Source organism: Urocitellus parryii, chromosome 1, assembly GCF_045843805.1.
Source record: "Urocitellus parryii isolate mUroPar1 chromosome 1, mUroPar1.hap1, whole genome shotgun sequence".
NCBI classification, from domain to species: domain Eukaryota; kingdom Metazoa; phylum Chordata; class Mammalia; order Rodentia; family Sciuridae; genus Urocitellus; species Urocitellus parryii.
Window position 1 is genome coordinate 116,540,920 of NC_135531.1, and position 20,833 is coordinate 116,561,752.

The following is a 20,833-nucleotide window of genomic DNA, read 5'->3' on the forward strand; positions in this document are numbered from 1 at the left end:
CAAATGAGGAAACTTCTAGAACTATTAGTGTTTATTCGGTTTTGCAGAACAAATACTCTGGTATTAAGCATCACTGTTAAAAAATTCCAATTTACGGAATCTCAAACAGTTATTGTGTGATCTTGTTACTTAATTTCTCTAGGCCTGTTTCTTTCTTTGTAAAGTGTAAACACTCATATTTACTTGATAGGTTGTTGCTAAGATTTTATGAGATAGAGCTTGTAAGGTAATGCCTAGCGAGTGAAAAGTTTTCAGTAATATGTGCTTTTCCCCAAGACTGATTAAATTATCAATGAATTATTAATTAAATAATATTTTTAGACTGAAATATTATACATGCCAAGGTCTTGGTAACTTTTTAGTCATTCTAATTTTAATCATCCTGTGTCATATTATTCCTACTTGAATTTTATACTTATTTACTGTTTCACTTCAACATCTTACAGAATTTATAACTACAAGAATAGGGAAGAGGGCTGGGGATGTGGCTCAAGTGGTAGTGCACTTGTCTGGCATGTGCAAGGACTGGGTTTGATCCTCAACACCACATAAAGATAAAATAAAGATATTATAAAAAAAAGAATAGGAAAGAAAAACAAGGGAAAGAAGGGATTGTGACAATGAATTATTGTGTGGGGAAAGTTTCCTCCAAATCAGATAGTTTACAAACAATACATACCACACAAATGTCATGCTTGTATCCAACCTTTTCCCCAAAACTTTTAAATTGCCAAAGCAACCCCCCCCCAAGTAATACATAACCTAACAAAGATTAATCGATTTTTGAAAAAGGAAGAGAGAGAACTGGGCATGGTGGCATGTATGTACAGTCCCAGATACTCAGGAAGCTGAAGTGGGAGCATTATTTGAGTTCAGGAGTTTGAAAGCAGTTTGGGCAACATAATGAGAACCTGTCATCAAAATCAAACCAAACCACCAACAAAAACAAAACAAAAAATCCCCCCCCCCCAAAAAAAAAGTTTATTACTGAGATTTCTTTGCTTCTTTTTCCTTCCGCGTAGTGGGGATTGAACACAGGGCTTTACACATGATAGGAAAGCACTCTACCTCTATCACTCAGCTACATCCATAGCCCTTCTGTATTTTTATTTTGAGGCAGGATCTGGCTACGTTGCTCAGGCTGGGATTGAATTTACAATCCTCCTGCCTTAGTCTCTACAATAGCTGGGATTAGATGTTTCCCACTATGCCTGGCTATTTATATTCCTTTTAATGAGAAAAACCTTATTACTTTAGGTAAATTGCAATGGTTCATAACTTTGGTGCCATCTGGTTTAACTAAGGATTTACAGATTGTTTCAATAGGTTTGAGGTAGAATCTAAGACTATATCAAGTAATTATGAATGCTCCATAAAGGATTCTAATCACCCCAATGATTGAGAACTATGTGTATAGTGGAAAACTCTAAAGATCTGAAGTAACAAAACTTGAATTTTCTACTTGGTCATTTTCTTTGCTTAGCCTCTCATCTGTAAAAAAAGTATCTTAGGTGAGATGAATGGTTTTCAACTCAGGATGCAAGACAGAATTCATGGGAGTACTGGTGCCTGCAAGATTTCCACTCAGGTTCTGATGATCTGACTTGGGGTGGGGGAGTAAGTTTTCTCAGGTGATTCCAATGTAAGCTAAGATTGAGAAGCAATGGCTGGAACATCTTTAAGTTCCATTCTACCCTAAAATCAGCTGATTTTGGTAACTAAATTAATCTTTGTTTCATTAAAATAAATTAAGCAGTTTGTCAGTCATCTGATTAGATTTTAATTATTTAACTCAAAATGTTTAATTCAAAATATGAAAATAAGTGCGTTAAAAAACTAGGGTTTGAAAAATACAAATCCAATAAACAAGATGCTTTAAAAAATAGTGTAAAATCAAAATTTCGTGTAAGGCATAATACATTTCCAAGTGAATTAAATCTAAAATTTAAAGAAAGTACAAAAGTAAAACTGCATAGCCAGGAAATTGGAGTAGATGTCTGAAGAAAATCTGACAGAAAAACAATAACAAAAATTTATTTAGAGCTACTATCAGGAACTTAAAAAAAAAAGATAGACATTATGTCAGTGGTCTATCCAATGAAAAATGGTCTAGCAGATATTAGTGAGATGTTGGGGAAAAAGCCTGAAGGAAGGCCTTGCAGAGAAAGACAAGTTTGACCCCTTCGCTAGAGTTCAAGGGTGTAGTGAAATGCACAGGAAGCTGGGGTTTGAGGAAGAGAAGACTCCCCATCATCAATGAGGTAATTTAAGAACAATTTAGGTTAAAACAATCATGCAGATGTGCTTGAGAACTTGTATTAAATACAAGCATCACTAGACTCACTACTAATTCACATAAGACTAGAAAGCAGGGAATGGAATTAATGAAACTGTTTCTACTTGTATTACTTGGAACTAGTCAGATAATTGGATTTATTTATTTATTTATGGTACCAGGGACAGAACCTAGGGGACCCTTAACCACTGGGCCACATCTCTGCCCTTTTTGTTTTGATACATAGCCTCACTAAATTGCTTAAGGCCTTGTTAAATTGCTGAGGCTGGCCTCCAACTTGTAATCCCTTTGCTTTAGCCTTCCAAGTTGCTGGGATTTCAGGCATGCCACCATACCCACTGTAGATGATTAATTTTGATATCTAATTTCCACATTTTTCTAGAAATACTGCTTACATGTTCATTGTGTAGAATATAAGGAAAAAAAATGAAAATAGACCCCAACCTCATCATCTTGATAGAAATTTGATGTTCTGTATACATATTTCCATTTTTTTCCATATGTAGTTTGTATGAATTTGCATCATAAATTTAGTTGAACAAATTTATGGTGGGCAGAGGCATGATTTTTACCTCAGGTGAATATATTACTTTATAAGGTAAAAGGGAATTAAAGCTGCTGCTGGGGCTGGGGTTATGGCTCAGCGGTAGAGAGCTCGCCTTGCATGTGCAAGGCCCTGGGTTCAATCCTCAGCACCACATAAAAATAAATAAATAAAACATTATATATATATATATATATATATATACATATATATGTATATGTATATATATATATATATATATACATATATATACACACACACACAAAGCTGCTGCTGATTTGACTATCCTGTCTTACCTATGTGCAAATGGAAGTGGTACAGAAAGAGAGGGTTGGTCAGAGAAAGGTATTGGAAGAAGCAGAAGAGTTTTGAAAAATGAGAGGACTCAGTCTATCATTGCTGGCCTTTTAAGACGGAGTAAGGGGACAATGAGACAAAGAACATGGGTAACATTTAGAAGCTGGATATAGTCCTCATGTGATAAGCCAGAAAGAAAATAACAAGGAACTGAATTTTGCCAACAACCTAAATGAAAAAGGAATGGATTCTTAAGAGTCTCCAAGGGAATACAGTCTAACATCTAGATTTCAGTCCTGTGCAATCCATTATCACATTCCTGACATATAAAAACTGTGTGTTGTTTTAAGTCACTAAACCTGTGGTAATTTGTTACAACAGTAATAGAAAATGTACATAGCAAAAAAAAAATTGTCATCTTTGTTTCGTTTAAATCAAGGTTTATCCAGGGCTGAATTCACATTTTCTTGGATTTGCAGGATATTCAATCCTTATCATTATCAGGCCCTTTCTTCTCCCACTGAAGTATCCTCTTCTTCCCATAAGACCAGGCAAGGTTGTCTTCAAACCACACAAAGACCCATGGAAAGAAGTATAATGGTTAGGTTATCTACTTGAAAGATAAACAAAACATAAGTTAACATCTTACTAAAATGTCTTGCCACAGGTAAATTGGTTATATCTCATCGATATTTTATTCCCCTTCCTAGTGCCTTGGAATTTTCCAGAAGGTGGGTCACTGATAGTCTTTATTCTGAAACCAAGTATGCCACTGGTAACATCACATTTTCTCAGTTTTTTCAAGATCAAAGCTCATAAATCTGAATAGTGGGTGAATTTCCTGCCTCCAAGAGGGGAAACTGACTCTCTTTTCTGATTATATCTTTTTTTGTTGTTGTTGTTACTAGGGATCTGGAGATTGAAGCCAGGGGTGCTTTACTACTGAGCTACATCCCCAGTCCTTTGTATTTTTTGTTTTAAGACAGGTTATTTTTTGTTTTAAATACAAAGGTATTTTTTGCTGATGCTGTCCTCAAACTTTTGATCCTCTTGCCTGAGTTGCTGGGATCACAGAGGTGAGCCACCAGGCCCAGATTAGGGGTTGTTCTTTAAAGAGAAGTACAGAGGGCACAGACCACATATATAACAATGGAAATAGACTATGCAAGATGAGAAAAACATGAACAAGGGAAAAAGTAGTGGGAGAGCTAAATGGCTGGATTTTAAATCCTTTGCAGGGTAGTCAATGATCTGATATGGATGTTAAAGAGAAAGCCAAAGATGACTCATTTGCTCTCTCATAGCAATGTTGGGAGCTTAGAGAAATCTTAAATGACTTAAGAGAATATTTCTTTCTTTTCTTTTCTTTTTTTTTTTTTTTTTGATACTAGGGATCGAACCCAGGGACACTTACCATGGAACCACATTCCCAGCCCTTTTTAAAATTTTGAGACAGGATCTTGTTGAGTTGCTATTGCTGGCCTCTAGCTTACAGTCTCTGGCCTCAGCCCCCAAATCACTGGGATTATAGGTGTATGCCACAGTACCTGGAGAGAGCGCATTTATGGAAACTAGAGAGGAGCAGATTCCTTTGGTTTAGATAGTCACACAAAAGTGTACTTATGCAGTTAACAAGTTGTTTCCCCACCAGTACATAATGGCATGTGCCTGTAATCCCAATGGTTCAGGAGGCGAGGCTGAGGCAAGTGGATTGGAAGTGGGAAGCCAGCCCAGCAATTTAGTGAAACTCTCAACAACTTAGAGACCCTGTCTCAAAATACAAAATAAGAACCGGGGACACAGTTCAGTGATAATGCAATGCACCCCTGGGTTCAGTCTCCAGCACTAGGAAAAAAAAAAAAGGAAAGAAAAATTTAAAGCTCATTCTCCTAAATCCGTAGCCAGGATTTATTTAAATTTTGGTTCATCTTCTTTCCTATAGTCTCTGTTTAATTTATCTCCCAATTCCAACTGGTTTAAGTGTCAATTCTTTTTCTCATCCTATTACCATCAAATGTGGCTTTTCCAGACATTTTCTAACCTTATATAGGGTACTCCAAAAGAAAAGAGGGGTGTTGTTTCCAAGGGAAAATAGTGCAGAATAGTTGAAAACAACAACCCTGTATTCTATTCACAAATATTATTTTAAGATGACTGAGAAAACTGACAGAGAAACATTTTAAGAATTATAATATTACTCCATTATATTATTGGTAGTCTGTTTTATTAATCCTTCTTGACAAAAAAATTAGTATAATTGTGATCATAAAACAACTCACATGATTGATGAAAACCAAGTTTAATTCTTTAAATGTTGTATGTTAGTAGAAATATCAGGAAACATTACAAATGAAAAGAAATCAGCACTCATTTTGGGCAAGAAGCATTTCTAACCTCATTCTAAGATTACATTTTGATTTTTTAAAAAAACTGAGCTACCTGGCTATTTCAGTTAACCAGAAGCTATAAAACATTGGGGAAAGGTAGTTACCTTTTATGGTTTTTTCAACCATAAAACCTATATATACTCCAGTCCAGGGCTCCTGTTGCATCTTGATCCCAAGGGTCTCGGACAATTTAAAAACTTCATTTAACAACTATTTGGTGTGTACTGTGGAAGAGTATGAAGAAATATCAGAGGATGGGGCACTGGACATAGTATGAAACAGAGCAGCAGAAGAGTTCTGTTTTCAGTAGGCCTTTGTTGGTCATTTAGCTACCAAGTACTTCAACTAGCTACTGAAACTACTATGGATGCACTTACCCTGGGAATTCAGTTAATTCTTATAAACTGTAGCCAGAAGGTAGGAAATGCAGAATTCCATCTTATCCTTAGTTTTATGGGTATTACATTCAAATCCGGTTATCTGGAGTGCTTTGGGAGAGGACGCCCTTACCTGTCTTAGGGACGCGGCCTAATTTCACCTACAGTGCCACCCACACAACTCATGCTTTCCTACCTGGTGGCACGTCCCAAAGGGCCCTGGCCAATAGGCTCGTTCCTTCCCCGCAGCAGGGCGGGACTCCAAGCCCGGGCACCGGAGACCCGCCCCCATACGTGGCGTGCGTGAGTGCGTGCTGCGTGGCGCCAGCGGCGTAGGCTGGTTTCTATAGCGCGTAGCGCCCCCCAGCGTCAGTAAGTTCTCAATGCGACGGCCTGACCAGAGCACTGGCCATGGAGCTGCAGAAAGAGGCGCGAACACCCCCGGACCTCATCGTGAGGCCGCCAGGGGCCTTGAGATCTCAGACGCTTAGTGAGGAGGAGCGGCAGGAGGGCGGTGCATCGCTGGTAGCGTCCACCTTGGGCGCAGAGGCCGATAGCGCGAGTGCCGACGGCCTGTGGGAGTTGCCTGTGGAGCCGGCTGAGCGGAGGCCCGAGTGCAGCCGCTGCAGGTGACCGCCGGGCCGGGGGGCGGGGACTACAGCAGGTGGCGGCCTTCAGAGGTGCAGCGCTCCCTGTCGGGTAGGAGGACTCTGGCAGCGCGGTGCTTGGTGCGGCAGTTTAGGTTGGTGGACCCGGAGTCACTGAAAACGCCTAACATCGCTCTTTAGTAAGAAGCCACTTATTAGGTTCGATTATTTAGCCTGACGTCCTGCAAGATATTAGCGTATTATGGGATCATCAGGCATAAGTTCCGTTTCCAAGAAACTTGAGAGTCTGAGAGGGAGCTCTTAAAGGTGTAATGACAATACTTGCAGTGCTTAAGTAGCATAGTCTTCTTACAAAAAGCAAAGTAAAGCAAAACAAAACAACAACAAAATGGATTGGAGGAGAGGGACAAGCAAGAAGGCTACTACAATAATTAAGGTTGTTATTCAGAATTCTGTATTTATTTAGAAATACTTACTGAGCACCTGAAGTATGCAGGCTCTATTTTGGGTCCCAAGAACGCAGTGATGAATAAAGTATAGTCCCTACTCTGCCTGGGGGAGAGTAAGTTTTTTAGACAAGCAAAATAGCAACAACATTGAATGCTCATAAAATGTCTGTTTACATAATTTTTGGGATTACCTCTGTGGTCTGGTGTATTTTGGGATTGTGAAATTTGCTTCCTCTGCTTGCTTATTTTCAATATTTTCAGATATACCAGTCTTTTTACCTCCTGTGTGTACCTACAAGGCATCTCTTTCCCTGATTACAGCAGATCTCTATCAGTCATCAGCAACCTCCATGTGGATCCTTTCCTTTTTTTTTGTCTGCTTTCCCTTACTTTGACAAAATACCTGAGATAATCAACTTAAAAGGAGGAAAGGTTTATTTTGGCTTATGGTTTCAGCTCATGGTCACTTGGCCCTGTTCCTTTGAGTTTGTGGCAGCACAGTACATTATGGTGGGGAACACTTGGAAGTGGAGGAGTCCTGTTCACTCCTGGCAGACAGGAAGTAGAGAGAAAGAAAGTGGCCTGAGGTCCCAATATCCCTTTCAAGGTCATGTTCCCATTAATCTAATTTCCTTCCACTAGGTCCCATCTTATTTCCACTAGCCCCACTTCTTAAAGATTCCACCATCTCCCAGTAGTGCCATGGCCAGTAGCCAAGCCTTCAACACATGGGCCAAACTAAATTAAACCAAACATTTAGATCCAGACTAAACCATGCCTCTATTTCCTCACCTTGGAATCAAAATTGTGCAGTTTGCCATTAGATATAACACTGTCCCAAAATAGCTCTCACTAAAGACATCAGCAACCTCCTTAGGGAACTTTTCCTTTATTTACCCCATGTTAGGGATTGAATATAGGGCTTTGTGCTTGCTAGGCAAGATATCTGTAACTGAGCTACATCCCCAGCCTTTATTTTATTTTTTTTTTTTTTTTAAGACTGGTCTCACTATGTTGCCTAGGCTGGGCTCATACTTTGTGATCCTTCTGTTTCTCAGCCTCTTGAGGAGCTGGTTTTACTGCACCTGGCTCACTTTTTACTAACTCTTTTGGCAGCATTCTGGAGTTGAATACTCACTTCTTGAAAACTTACTTCTTTGGTTTCCCTTTGATTTTATTTGGCTTTTCTAACTTAGTCTTCTTTGCCTATTCTATTCAAACTCTAAATGTTCAGTTTCCTGAGATCTGGGTTCTAAAGTTTATTACTCTTCTAACCCTACACAGTTTCAACTTGAGATCTTACCAGGTTTCATGGGTTAGGGATTACCCATATCTCAGTTTTTCTAGCCCAGACCTTTTTATCTGAGCAACAGACCTACACATTCATTTTGTATTGTCTTCTTTGCTAATCACTGACAATACCGTGGAATCCATGTCCATGTGAGTGTTTATTCTCTTACTGGATACAGACAATTAAACAGCAAATAATCATCCAAATGTGTAATTACAGACTGGAAAAAAAAAGCAATGATGGAAGAGAATGGGAAGCTATGATAGAAAATACCTAAGTGGTGTCAGAGGAGATCTCTGAAGAGATAACATTTCAGTGGTTCTGAATAGTGGTTCTGAATAGTAGTTCTGAATAGACTAAAGAGTACATGATAAAGCTTGCATAAAATCTTTAACCAAAGAGTCTTACTTTCACCATTCTATTGAGTCCTCTTCCAAGATTTCTAAATGGTATCCCCTAACCCCCTTAGACAACTGGTTCAAATGAACTTCATTCACATACTTCTTTATGCAAAACATGGTCCTTTCTAGTCACAAATTATCCATTTGAAAACAGAGGGATGGAGAAAAATCATTCTAAGAAGAGCAGAAGGACAGAATGTGGTTGAATGTCTTTAAGAAGTACTTTACTTTGGACATTTTAACCTTTTCCAGGGACTAGATTGTAAGACTTCAGAGGAAGGTATTGTGAATATAAAGATAGTTGTATATTTTCTAGATGTACTCTGTACAGATGACCCTTCATTTAATGATGGTTTGGTTTACAGTTTTTCAACTTGGTAAGAGTGCAAAAGCCATGTGCATTTAGTAGAAACTGTGCTTCAAATTTGAACTTTGGTCTTTTGCTGGGCTAGGGATATGTGGAACTTCTCTTTAGATTCTGGCTGCAGTAGCTCCCGGTCAGTCTGTGGTCATGACCAATACTCTATGTATACTGTGTTCCTAAGTTATTGTGTTCTTTAGGTTACACTTATTAAATCGTTTTTGACTACAGTATTTTCAGTGTAATATGGGTTTATCAGTCCTAATCATAATATAAGTCAAGGAGCATCTCTGTATAATCAACACTCAGTAAACCTTTCAGGAGGATGGATAATTTGTGACTAAAAGGGACCATGTTTTGCACAAAGAAGTATGTGAATGCAGCTCATTTAAACAAGTTGTGTAAGGGGGTCAGAGGATACCACTTAGAAATCTTTGAAGAGGACTCAATAGGATGATGAAAGGAAGAATCCATGGTTAAATTTTTTGCAAACTTTATCATGTACTCTTTAGTCTATTCAGTCTATTATGAATGCTGTTTATAGTTTTTTAAAAAATTAATTGCATATGGTTAGTAGATATTTATATTTTTAAAAATAAAAATGACTTGCTGGATTTTGTTTCCATTGACTTTCAGTTAATACTTTAGTATTATAATTCATCCTAACATTTCTTTACTTTGCTTATTTCTCATGAAATTTCTTTTAAAAGATTTTCTCCTCCTTGGCATATATTTTATTTGCTTTGATTGAATAGAAGAGAACATAGTTCTAGAAAAAAATACAATTCTAGAATTAGGGAGAATGTTTAGGTGCTATCAATAATGTATAAATGAACTGATGGCTACTTATATTTTATTTGATTGGCCTGCTAGAATTCTACTAGTTTCCTGGATGATCTTTATATTTATGCTTACAGTATTTAAAAAAATGTATTCTTAGAGTTGAGCAATCAGTAAATCTCCATTATTTGGCCATCAACTTACATAGTATTCATTTTGCTAAATACATTACTATAATTGTCACTGCCTAGGGAGTCCTAGATATTAGGTTTGTTTGGGAAATACAAACTCAATTTAACTTCTCAGCATAATCTTGCTCATTAGAAATATAACACATCTTAAACATGAGTGGAATATTCTTTAAAAAAATCCCAAACTTATTTATTATTACATAGTATAGATTCTATAAACGTATTCTTTTCCTTATGTGTTTCTTGTTTATAATTCATTATAGGTAATGAACTACAATAAGATTTTTGTTCCTCACATACACATGTATGTACTACAGAATGCATTTGGATAGAGTTTGAAAATCATTGAGGCCCCAAGGCTCTGAATAAAATAGGGAAAAGACTCTTTTGAATTTTTCAGAGTGAAAATCTTTATGATTTTGCTTAGATTAAAATCCTTTTGCAGCTGGGCTCAGTGGTACCTGACTGTAATCCCAGTGGCTCAGAGGCTGAGGCAGGAGGATGATAAGTTTAAAGCAAGGCTCAGCAAAAGTGAGGTGCTAAGCAACTCAGTGAGACCCTGTCTCTAAATAAAATACAAAATAGTGTTGGGGATGTGGCTCAGTGGTTCAGTGCCCCTGAGTTCAATCCCTGGTTAACCCCCCCCCCAATTTTTTTTGCAGACTTTTATATAATTTTATACTTAAATTATATAAGACTAGAATGGGAAGTTTTAAATTCTTTTATAAGTATATGATATCCTTTTGCAGTCTTTAAAATCAGGACATCATGGGAATAAGAGCCAGAAGATAAGAGTACACATATTCTTCAAGTTATTAGTGCTTCACAAATATTGATAGTCTTTAATTTTGTTAGAAAATCACATGTAGTATCTGTGTTAAGTATGTTGTCCTTTTCTTGTTGGATTCCGCAAAATTAGCTTCTTTTACAGATGATATATGCAGTATGTTTTAGGAACACATAAGGACATGTACCAAATTATGGTTATTTTGAGTTGGGATATGGGGAAAAAGTCATGGAAATCTTGGAATTAATATCTAAGCTGAAACAGAAGGACATAGGGAAAATATTTAATCTGGCTTCTAATATTTATGGTTAACTAGGGAAGAAACTAGAAGTTGAGGGAGGGAACAGTATGTTCTGGCAGAGTGATCAGCATGTATAATAGTATTTAGAGAATTTTACAGAAATGAGGCTACAGAGATTAGTGACAGTTGGACTAGAAAGGGCCAAATAAGCTCTGTCAGGATGTTTGGGTCTAATGCTGTAGAACCTGCAAAACCAGCCACTGAAATAACTATTATTTTGAATGGTGATGGCAATTTTGACTTTAAAAAAAATATGTATATTTTAAAGATGTTGATGGATCTTTCTTTTATTCATTTATTTATATGTGGTTCTGAGAATTGAACCTAGTCTCTCACACATGCTGGGCAAGTATGCTACCACTGCGCCACAACCCCAGCCCAAGTTTGGCTTTTATAGGGGACTTTTAGCCATATCATTTATACTTTAATTAATTAATTATTAATTTGTTTTTTTTAAAAAATATTTTATTTTACGTGGTGCTGAGGATTGAACCCAGTGTCTCATGCATACTAGGCGAAACGATCTACCTCCAAGCCACAACCCCAGTCCATATACTTTATTTTATAGAAATATGAAACTGAATGATGATGTAATGGTAAAAGGCTTGACTAGAGTTATTCCAGAAAGACAGGAATCCTAATTACACATCTTCTGTGGATATTGCTGTGAGTTTGAGGAGAAGTCATATACCACTTAGAAATCATCATTCAGAATAATAATTTCTAAAAACTGTGTTAAAATCTGTTCAAGGGAAGAAACAGCAAGGAAAGTGTTCATTCAAATTGATTCAGACCTTGAAACAAGTTTTTCTTTCTCAAAGCCTTTCTTCTCAAGAAAAGTACAAAGTTTTAAGGATTATAATAAACCACATCTATGAATTTAGCACCCATTTATGAACCATCAGCCATCTGCTAGGGACACACCAGACCTCCATACTTTGCATACTATATTTTATTACTTCTTGTAACAACTTTTTGGAATTGATGTTGCTGTTCACTTTATTATACTTTCTTACTGTATTTTTTTCCCCTGTGCTGGATATTGAACTCAGGGTTTACTGTTCATTTTTAAATACTCAGGAGGTAGAGGTAACAGGCGAATTGCAGAGTTGAATCTTTAGCTTCAGGCCACTTGGCTTCCAAGCTCATACAAGTACCTAACTTCACACTCCTGTGGAAGAGGTCTTAGAATTTTATTTGCACAGTAGGTATAGTTACTAGCGGAAGTGGGTCACTAAAGCTGCAAGAGTAGTTGTGATTTTTCATACTTTTTACCTCCCTACTGGGTATTGAACCTAGGGGTGGTCTATCACTGAGCCAAGATCTCTAGCTCTCTTAATTTTTATTTTGAGATAGGGTTTCATTGAGTTTCTCAGGCTGGCCTCAAGCTTGTCTTGCTTCAGTCTTCTTAGTCACTGGGATTATGGGTGTGTGCCATCTTGCCTAGCAGTTTTCATACTTTTAAAGTTAGTAACAAATGCCTGAACTTTAATATTTTCTCTAGTTCTTTTACTTAATGTATCTTAACTTTTCCCTATTCTTTATGCATGAGTAATCTGGAGAAAAAAGTGATGTGGATACCAGTGTTGTGGGGGTAGGGAGCTAAGGATGAAGGTGAAGAGGAGGAGAGGGAGAAGGGAGAGGGGAAAGAGAAAGGACTGCAGATGGTTAGGAAGAATGCAGGAGCCACAAACTGCCATCCTATAGATGTTTTACACTGTATTTTTACAGCTTTTATATTAGTTGCTAACAATTAAAGAAAATAAGACTTTTATATAAAAAAAATCTAATTTCTGGCTTCCAAGAAAGTAGGAAGATCTGCCAACTCAGGGACTACTTCCCTGAACAGTAGTTGGTTGAGCTGAATATTGACTGTGCCTGTAGATTGGGCATGATCTGTCGAGGTCCTCTTAGCTCTCAAATCATTCCTGCCTAACTCATTTGTGTCCCCAATAGACATTTTTGTTTTGTTTCTGGGTCTCATCTATATCTTTGTGCCTAGTTTGATTGAGCAGTAGTGTAATATCTGTTTGTATGTTTGGGTGGGAAAAGTGAAAAATGGCAATTTTAAGGGTAATTGATTTAGAATAATTGAAATTGTTCACTTGGCATCAACACTTGGGGGAAAAACTACTTTGGAATGCTTAAAGACAACTGGATTATTAAGGATAATTTTTAGGATAAAAATTAGGGATTCTAAACAGCATATTACAGGGACAAAGCCACATCAATGTGTATAGTAGCACAATTCACAATAGCTAAACTGTGGAGCCAACCTAGATGCCCTTCAGTGGATGAATGGATAAAAAAAGGTGGCATATGTACACAATGGAATTTTACTCAGCAATAAAAGAGAATAAAATCATGGCATTTGCAGGTAAATGGATGGAGTTAGAGAAGATAATGCTAAGTGAAGTTAGCCAATCCCCCCAAACCAAATGCTGAATGTTTTCTCTGATATAAGGAGGCTGATTCATAGTGGATAGGGATGGGGAGCATGGGAGGAATAGATGAACTCTAGATAGGGCAGAGGGGTGGGAGGGAAGGGAAGGGGGCAGGGGATTAGTAAGGATGGTGGAATGTAATAGACATCATTATCCAAAGTACATGTATGAAGACATGAATTGGTGTGAACATACTTTATATACAGAGGTATGAAAAATTGTTCTATATGTGTAATAAGAATTGTGATGCATTCTGCTGTCATGTATTTAACAAATAAAACTAATAAAAAACAAAAACAAAACAAAAAAATTAGAGATTCTGAGAATTTGACCTTTTGTATACATCAGAATATCATATTCCCAAAAGAAAATCATCAGCAATTTGTTCTTTCCTGTTATATAGAAAATAATATTTATTCTTTGAAGTAGTTTATTCATAATACATGTACAAAGCTAACTGATTTTATAAATTACTGTGGAAGCTAATCATATGTTCAAAGTTGAGCAAAGATGATATGTGTCAAGAGAGAATTTTTTCCTAAATCTTAATTAAGTCTCCACAGAGGAGTGACTAGTTTTAAAAAACACATTAGAGCTTTCTAAATGTTTATTTTCCCTAAGAAAACTAAGAATTATATTAGAACCCTCAAATAGTTTTCTTCAAACAACATCAAAACACATGAATTCCTTAAGTTCATTTGAAATTTGGTATTGTTTAAAAGGAGTTCACAAGTTACAAAGTGCTTTTACATGTACATTTTTATTTAATCCATGAGACAACCTTGTGATTAAAATAGCGTTTTCCCCTTTTATAGAAGATGATCAAGGTCAGGCGACCAATAGGAGGCACAACTGCTTTAGTTTTCATGTTTTTATTGCCATGCTACATAATAATAAATTATGCTTAAATGAATAGTATGACAGCCTTTATTTTCCTATTGACTACGATAAGTATTTGCAGTGAGGTGTTTCTTGGTCATCTTCTACATAGAATCCTTTTTCCTTTGGCTATGGCTACTTTTAATAATTTGAAATGAACAGTTTTTAATTATAGCCCCTTTTAAGATCCAACCTGTATCTCTTCAATCTCATACTTGCCTATGATCAGGTTCTCATTTCTTTTGATGGTTTCTCAGTTTGCAGTTAGAAAAACATGTTTGAAGATATTATTGATAGGAATTGATTTTTTACCTTCTGCTGAATTTTCATTTGCTTGATTTTTGTTTTTCTCTGTTGAAAGCTTAGTAAAAAGATTATGGGGAAAGAGGGAGCATGAAATGAAATAAGTGGAAGAAATGTTCCAGTGCTACTTAAGGAAAACAAAAATGAAAAGGCATGCAATAACCTGTTGACCCAGTGGTAAATCTCTGATCTGTTTGTTTATGTAAACAAGTTATTTGTCAGGCTAATCTTTCATTTTTTTGAATTGTGGTATTGACATGGCTCCCTGGTTGCCAAGCTGCACAATCAGTCCAGTCAATCCAATAATCCCTGCTGAGAAGCGATAGTGGAACATTGGAATGCCAGAGCAGCAACCACAATCTGGGTGGAGTCCAAGAGTGATCACCGACTGCTGCAACATAGAGTCGGCCATGTTGGTGCAGTGTGCCAGGGCATGCTGACCTGCCACCCCGTGGGCTCTGAGCTGATGAGAACACCTGCTGCATAATCTGACTCCACACAGCACCAAAGCTCTGAATCCTGAGCATTCCCGATTCTTATCTCAATCTCCTGGGAAGCTGTGATTGCAGGCCAGCACAAGAAAATAGAAGTGGGACAGACATGAATGAATGTTCAGACTCAAGGGTTAATTAATAGCATAGTACTTTTCCAAACCCTGATTAGCATAAATATGGATCAATAGGTACTTTTCTAAATACTGATTAACAGACATTTGGACCAGTAATGTTGACCCAAGTGCTATATAAACCCCTAGACCAGCACCCTCAAGCAGCAACCTTCTTGAGTCCACTCTTACCCTGTAGGAATTCTGTTTCTATTCACACTTAAATAAATCCTACTCTTACACTCATTCTTGTCTGTGATTTCATTATTTGAATTCTCAAGAGAAGAACCCAGAAAGATGAAGTTGGTGGTGAGCTGCTGTGGTCTGCTGCAACATTGCAGGGCGTAGAGCTACAGTATGTTCCTGCACTCTGCAGAGGACAAAGCTGTGGAAAAACTCTGGTTTCAGTATCATGTTCATAATATATATATTTTATTTTAACCATCTGTAAGTTTACAATTCAGTAACATTAGACACATAATATTCAGTAATCACCACTCTGTACCCAAAATTTTTTCATCATCCTAACATAAACTTTATCCCCAGTCACTTTGCACTTCCTCAGCCCTTGGTAACTTCTATTTTTTTTTAAATAATTTTTTTTCTTACTGCTGCTGCTAAGAAAGGATTATATGTATTTATGTGGTACCATGTGGTGTTTATACATTGTATAATATATATACATTGTGTAATGCTTAAATCAGGGTAAAAAATACCTACCTTGATTTTTTAAATGATGAAAACATTCAAAATCCTTTATTCTAGCTTTTTGAAATGTATAATACATTCTCCTTACCTGTAGCTATTGTACTGTACAATTGTAACCTAGTACCCATTGATCAAGTTTTTATTCCTCCCTCCGTGTGCTGTCTCTGTCTTCTGTTAACCTCCATTCTACTCTCAACTTCTAGGTTACTTTTTGTTTCTGTGAATTCACCTATTCTAGATATCCCATATAAGTGGGATCATATAATATTGTTCATCTGTTTTACTTATTTTACTTAACATAATTTTTTCAAGTCCACCCATTGAAGTATATATCAAAATTTCATTACTTTTGTATGTGCAGTCCATATTTTGTCTACTATTATTCACCCATTTGTTCATAAACACTAGTTGTTTCTACTTTTTGACTTTTGTCAACAGTGTTGCTTCAATATCTGTTCTAGTGCCAACATTTAATTCTTTTGGATATGTACCTAGGAATTTCTGGGTCACATGTTCTGTGCTTAATTTTTTGAGGAATTGCTAAACTGTTTTTCATCATAGCTGCACCACTTTATATTTCTACCAATAATGTATGAGGTTTCTGATTCTCATATCCTAGCCAATGCTTAGTGTTTTTAAACTAGGAATTCACACATTCCAGGAAAGTGCTGTACCACTGATCCACAGCCCTGTCCTCCTTGGTTTTTTTTTTTTTTTAAATAGTTATTTTAGTCGTTGTAAAGTGATAGCTCATTGTGATTTTGATTTGCATTACTTCAATTATATTGAACATCTTTTCATATTTTTACTGTCTATTTGCATATCTTCTTTGAAGAAATGTCTATTCAAATCTTTTCTACAGAAAAATTGTAATGAATGGGCTTTTAACTAAAGTTTGACTAACTGGGTTTGAATCCTCACTCTCTGACATTAAAGAAGTCACCAGATATTGTGTACTTCAGCTTCACCAACTGTAAAGCTGAGATAATCATAGTTGTCTACTTCATAGTGTTCTTAGGGGAATCACATAACTTAAGATGGCCAGAGTGCATTTTGTACAATAAATGCTCAAGAAATGTTAAATATATTTTTAAGAATCTCAGAATGCTCTGCTTTAGCTTAAAAGAAAGGTGAATTATAGGCAATATAGCAAAAATTTTTTGAGCTTCAAAAGCCTTTTTTTGTTGTAAAATATGCAAATCACATAAACTTTCCATTTTTATCATTAGAATATGTAATAAGACATTGTTATATAGTGGTAAGAGCACTGAACTGAATTCATTTTTCTTGACTAAGGAGAAAGGAGAACCTGATCATAATAATATCATAATGATGAAGTCATCATTGCTATTCTAGAATGGGTATATGTTAGATCAGGTTATAACTTTTAATTTTTTTTAAAGAGGGAGAGAGAGAAGAGAGAATTTTAATATTTATTTTTTAGTTTTCGGCAGACAGAACATCTTTGTATGTGGTGCTGATGATCGAACCCAGGCCGCACGCATGCCAGGCGAGCGAGCTACCACTTGAGCCACATCCCCAGCCCTATAACTTTTAATTTTGAAATAATTTTATTTTTAGATGTTATTTTGAGACAAGGTCAAGCCGAGGCTGGCTTTGAACTTGCCAGTCCTCCTGCTTCATCCTCCCAAGTAGCTAGGGTAAAAGGTGTGGGCTACTACACCTGGTTGAAATTATTTTAAACTTATTGAAAAGTTGCAGAAATAGAAGTTATCAGGGGCTGAGGAAGTGGGAAATGACTAGGGGTAAAGTTTATGTTAGGATGATGAAAAAGTTTTGGGTACTGAGTAGTGATTACTGAACTCTGTATACCTTTCACCTAATAACTTAATAGAGTAATTGCACATAACTAGGGTAATATTATTAGGGGACAGATAGATGAGAATGGTGGGAATATAAGGTTAAGAGAATAATTCTATAAAATGGACCCACTGTGCTGATCCCCACATACTTTCTTTGCCAAAAAGCAATTTGCCTGCCGCCCTGCCTGGTCTAAGTACACAGGATATATCACATTCCTCAGCAGACTACCTGTTATCTGCAAGGAAATGAAGGAAGGAAATAATGTTGATAAGAAGGACCCAGATTATTTTGAAAGGAGAGATTTTGTGAACAGTGCTGCTTGAATATCTGTTCTAGTGCCAACATTTAATTCTTCTGGATATGTACCTAGGAATTTCTGGGTCTTTCTTTTCACAGACTAGATTCTGGGAGATAAGGATAGTTCTTTCTAGCCATAAACTTTGTAAGAATGTATGGTTAAGAATCCAATTAGTACTGGTCAGCATGGGCCAAGGTGACCCAGAGTTGCCATGACAGTGGGGACTTGAATGTCTGATGTTATACTGCTGTCAGTCAAAACTCAAGAGGTGTGGGCTGGGGATATAGCTCAGTTGGTAGAGTGCTTGCCTTACATACACAAGGCCATGGGTTCAATCCCTCGCACCAAAGTCAAGAGGTGTACCTGGGTGGGACTCTCTGGAAACTTCTCTGGGATCCCCAATAAAACTGAAGTTCAGGTAGCATTAGCTTTATGTTTGTGTCAGTTCCCCCTTGTTCTGAGAAGACTCACTCTCTCCCTTGAGAGTATCTTCTTTTTCTTTTCCTATCCATTCTATAAACCCATAACTCTTTCTCTGAGCGACATGTCTGAAATCTTCTTTCTGACTTGGTTACAAGAATAGGGGTTTGAAGAGGGGGTCTTCATGCTGCCTCAGTTTCTCAGAAGGCCCTAGTTGTGTAATAATATCAAGAATTGTAAAAGATCTGAGATTTTATCCTATTTGCAAAGTTAATGTGCTTATTTTTAAAATGTGAAATTCCTGGGTCAAAGATGAAGGCTTTACTAACTCATGACACAACAGGTAGCATGAACTTTCTGTTTGTGTTAGTTCTCCCTTGCTCTCCCTTTCGACTCCAGGTCCTATAGGGGTTTCACAGAGAATACAAGTTGGATGATGTGCATACAGTGGGTTTGCATCACAGCTGCATTTATGGTTCCTGAATCTTTTATAATGGATTGCAAGGAAAACCTGTCCTTTGCTCCAGAAGATCAATTTACCTGTGTATTCTGAGGCTGTTCACATAAAGACATCATTGAAAAGATACTCCAGAACAAAATCTAGTGTCTGACTCAAACATACAGAAATGTAAGAGACTCATGGAGTAATCAAAATTAAGAAAAGACCATTGGTACACTACTAACTATGTTCAGAATTCACCAGTTTCTCCACTGAAGTTCATTTTTCTCTTGTTTAAAATATAAATCAAAATCCCACATTTATAGTCTTCTTTTGAGGTTTACCTTTGTAAATTTGCTAGAATAGTAGAGAAACAGTGATAGTCTGCTGTATGTCTAGAAAACTGATATAGATGTTCAGAGACATTGTGGAATTTTGATAGTATCAATATAGCTTCATGGCCAGGATATCCAGGAGTGTCAGTGATATCAATTTCCTCACAGGAGACATTACTAGATGAATAAGGCACAGTAGCAACTGAGAAGATATTAGGAGATACCATCTTTGGGTCTAATGTTTTCTTAGAGCTACCAGTACAAATTATTACAACCTGGTAGCTGAAAACAAAAGAAATTTGTTCTCACAATTCTGGAAAGCACAAGACTAAAATTGGTGGCTACTTGGTAATTCTTTTTTTTTTATTTTTTTTTATTATTTTTTTTTTAAGAGAGAGTGAGAGAGGAGAGAGAGAGAGAGAGAGAATTTTTTATTTATTTTTTTTAGTTTTTGGCGCACTCGACATCTTTGTTGGTATGTGGTGCTGAGGATCGAACCCGGGCCGCACGCATGCCAGGCGAGCGCGCTACCACTTGAGCCACATCCCCAGCCCTACTTGGTAATTCTTGATGTTTCTTGACTTATAGACTCATTGCTGCATTCTCTGCCTCTTTTTCACTTTGATCTCTCCTCTGTTTATAAGTTCTCTCTTCTTTTTTTTTTAATAACAATCACTCTATTGAATATCACCCTAAATGCTGAGATACTTAATTACATTTACAAACGTGATTTCCAAATAAGGTCACATTCACAGATACTAAGGATTAGGACTTAGACATCTTTTTGGGTGATACTGCTCAACTCATACAGTCTTGTATGTCTACACCATCATTTGCGTTTGCTACAAATTCAAGACCAAGTATGTGTTTACTTGGGCCATTTTTTAAGATTGTATTGTTACTGAGCAACCTTGAAAGATAAGATCTTTAAGAGGAGAAATACATATCAGGCAATAATTGTACTATAATATGAAAAATGTGGTTTAGGAGCACAGAGGTAAAAGGAGGGAATCACTACTTGGAGTTTCACAGGAGAGTACTATTTAAACTCTTCTTTAGAATCTGGTTTTTCTCAGTGCTATTGCTCTATCATGAATTTTTATGATTCTGTACTTATTGTCATAGATTCCCAAGCTCCATTCTGTCATCTATCCAATTCCCTTTCACAAAGTTTATTCTAAACATTGGGGCCTGCTCATTTTATTCCTTTCTTGGAGACCTTCCATGCTTATATATTATGTGAAGAAAAGAGTTCAGACACTCTGTGTGACATCTAGTCTTGTAGGCTAGCCCTTAGCCTGTCCACTTGTCCCTTTCTTTGCCATATTTTCACATACCTCGTTGTCCATTGAACTGCTCTTGAAAGTTATTTTTTTTCTTTTTTTTAATGTTTGGGTCTATACCTTTGTTCTGTATTTTTTTTCCTATATGAAAAGCTCCTTCCTCATTTCTTTGTGTGAAAACCTACTCTAGTTCAAGATCCAACTCTGATGCCACTTGCTGTCTTTT

General features: G+C 36.8%; 1 protein-coding gene across 1 annotated transcript in view; it reads left to right on the forward strand.

Annotated features, from left to right (window-relative positions):
* Positions 1 to 6,106: 6,106 nt before the first annotated feature.
* LOC144254362 (tRNA-uridine aminocarboxypropyltransferase 2-like) overlaps positions 6,107 to 20,833 on the forward strand; it is a 130,804-nt gene continuing 116,077 nt past the window's right edge. Inside the window, exon 1 of the mRNA XM_077797445.1 lies at positions 6,107 to 6,530. Coding sequence (XP_077653571.1) covers positions 6,313 to 6,530 — 218 coding nt within the window. The 5' untranslated portion in view covers positions 6,107 to 6,312. The remainder of the gene's footprint in view (positions 6,531 to 20,833) is intronic.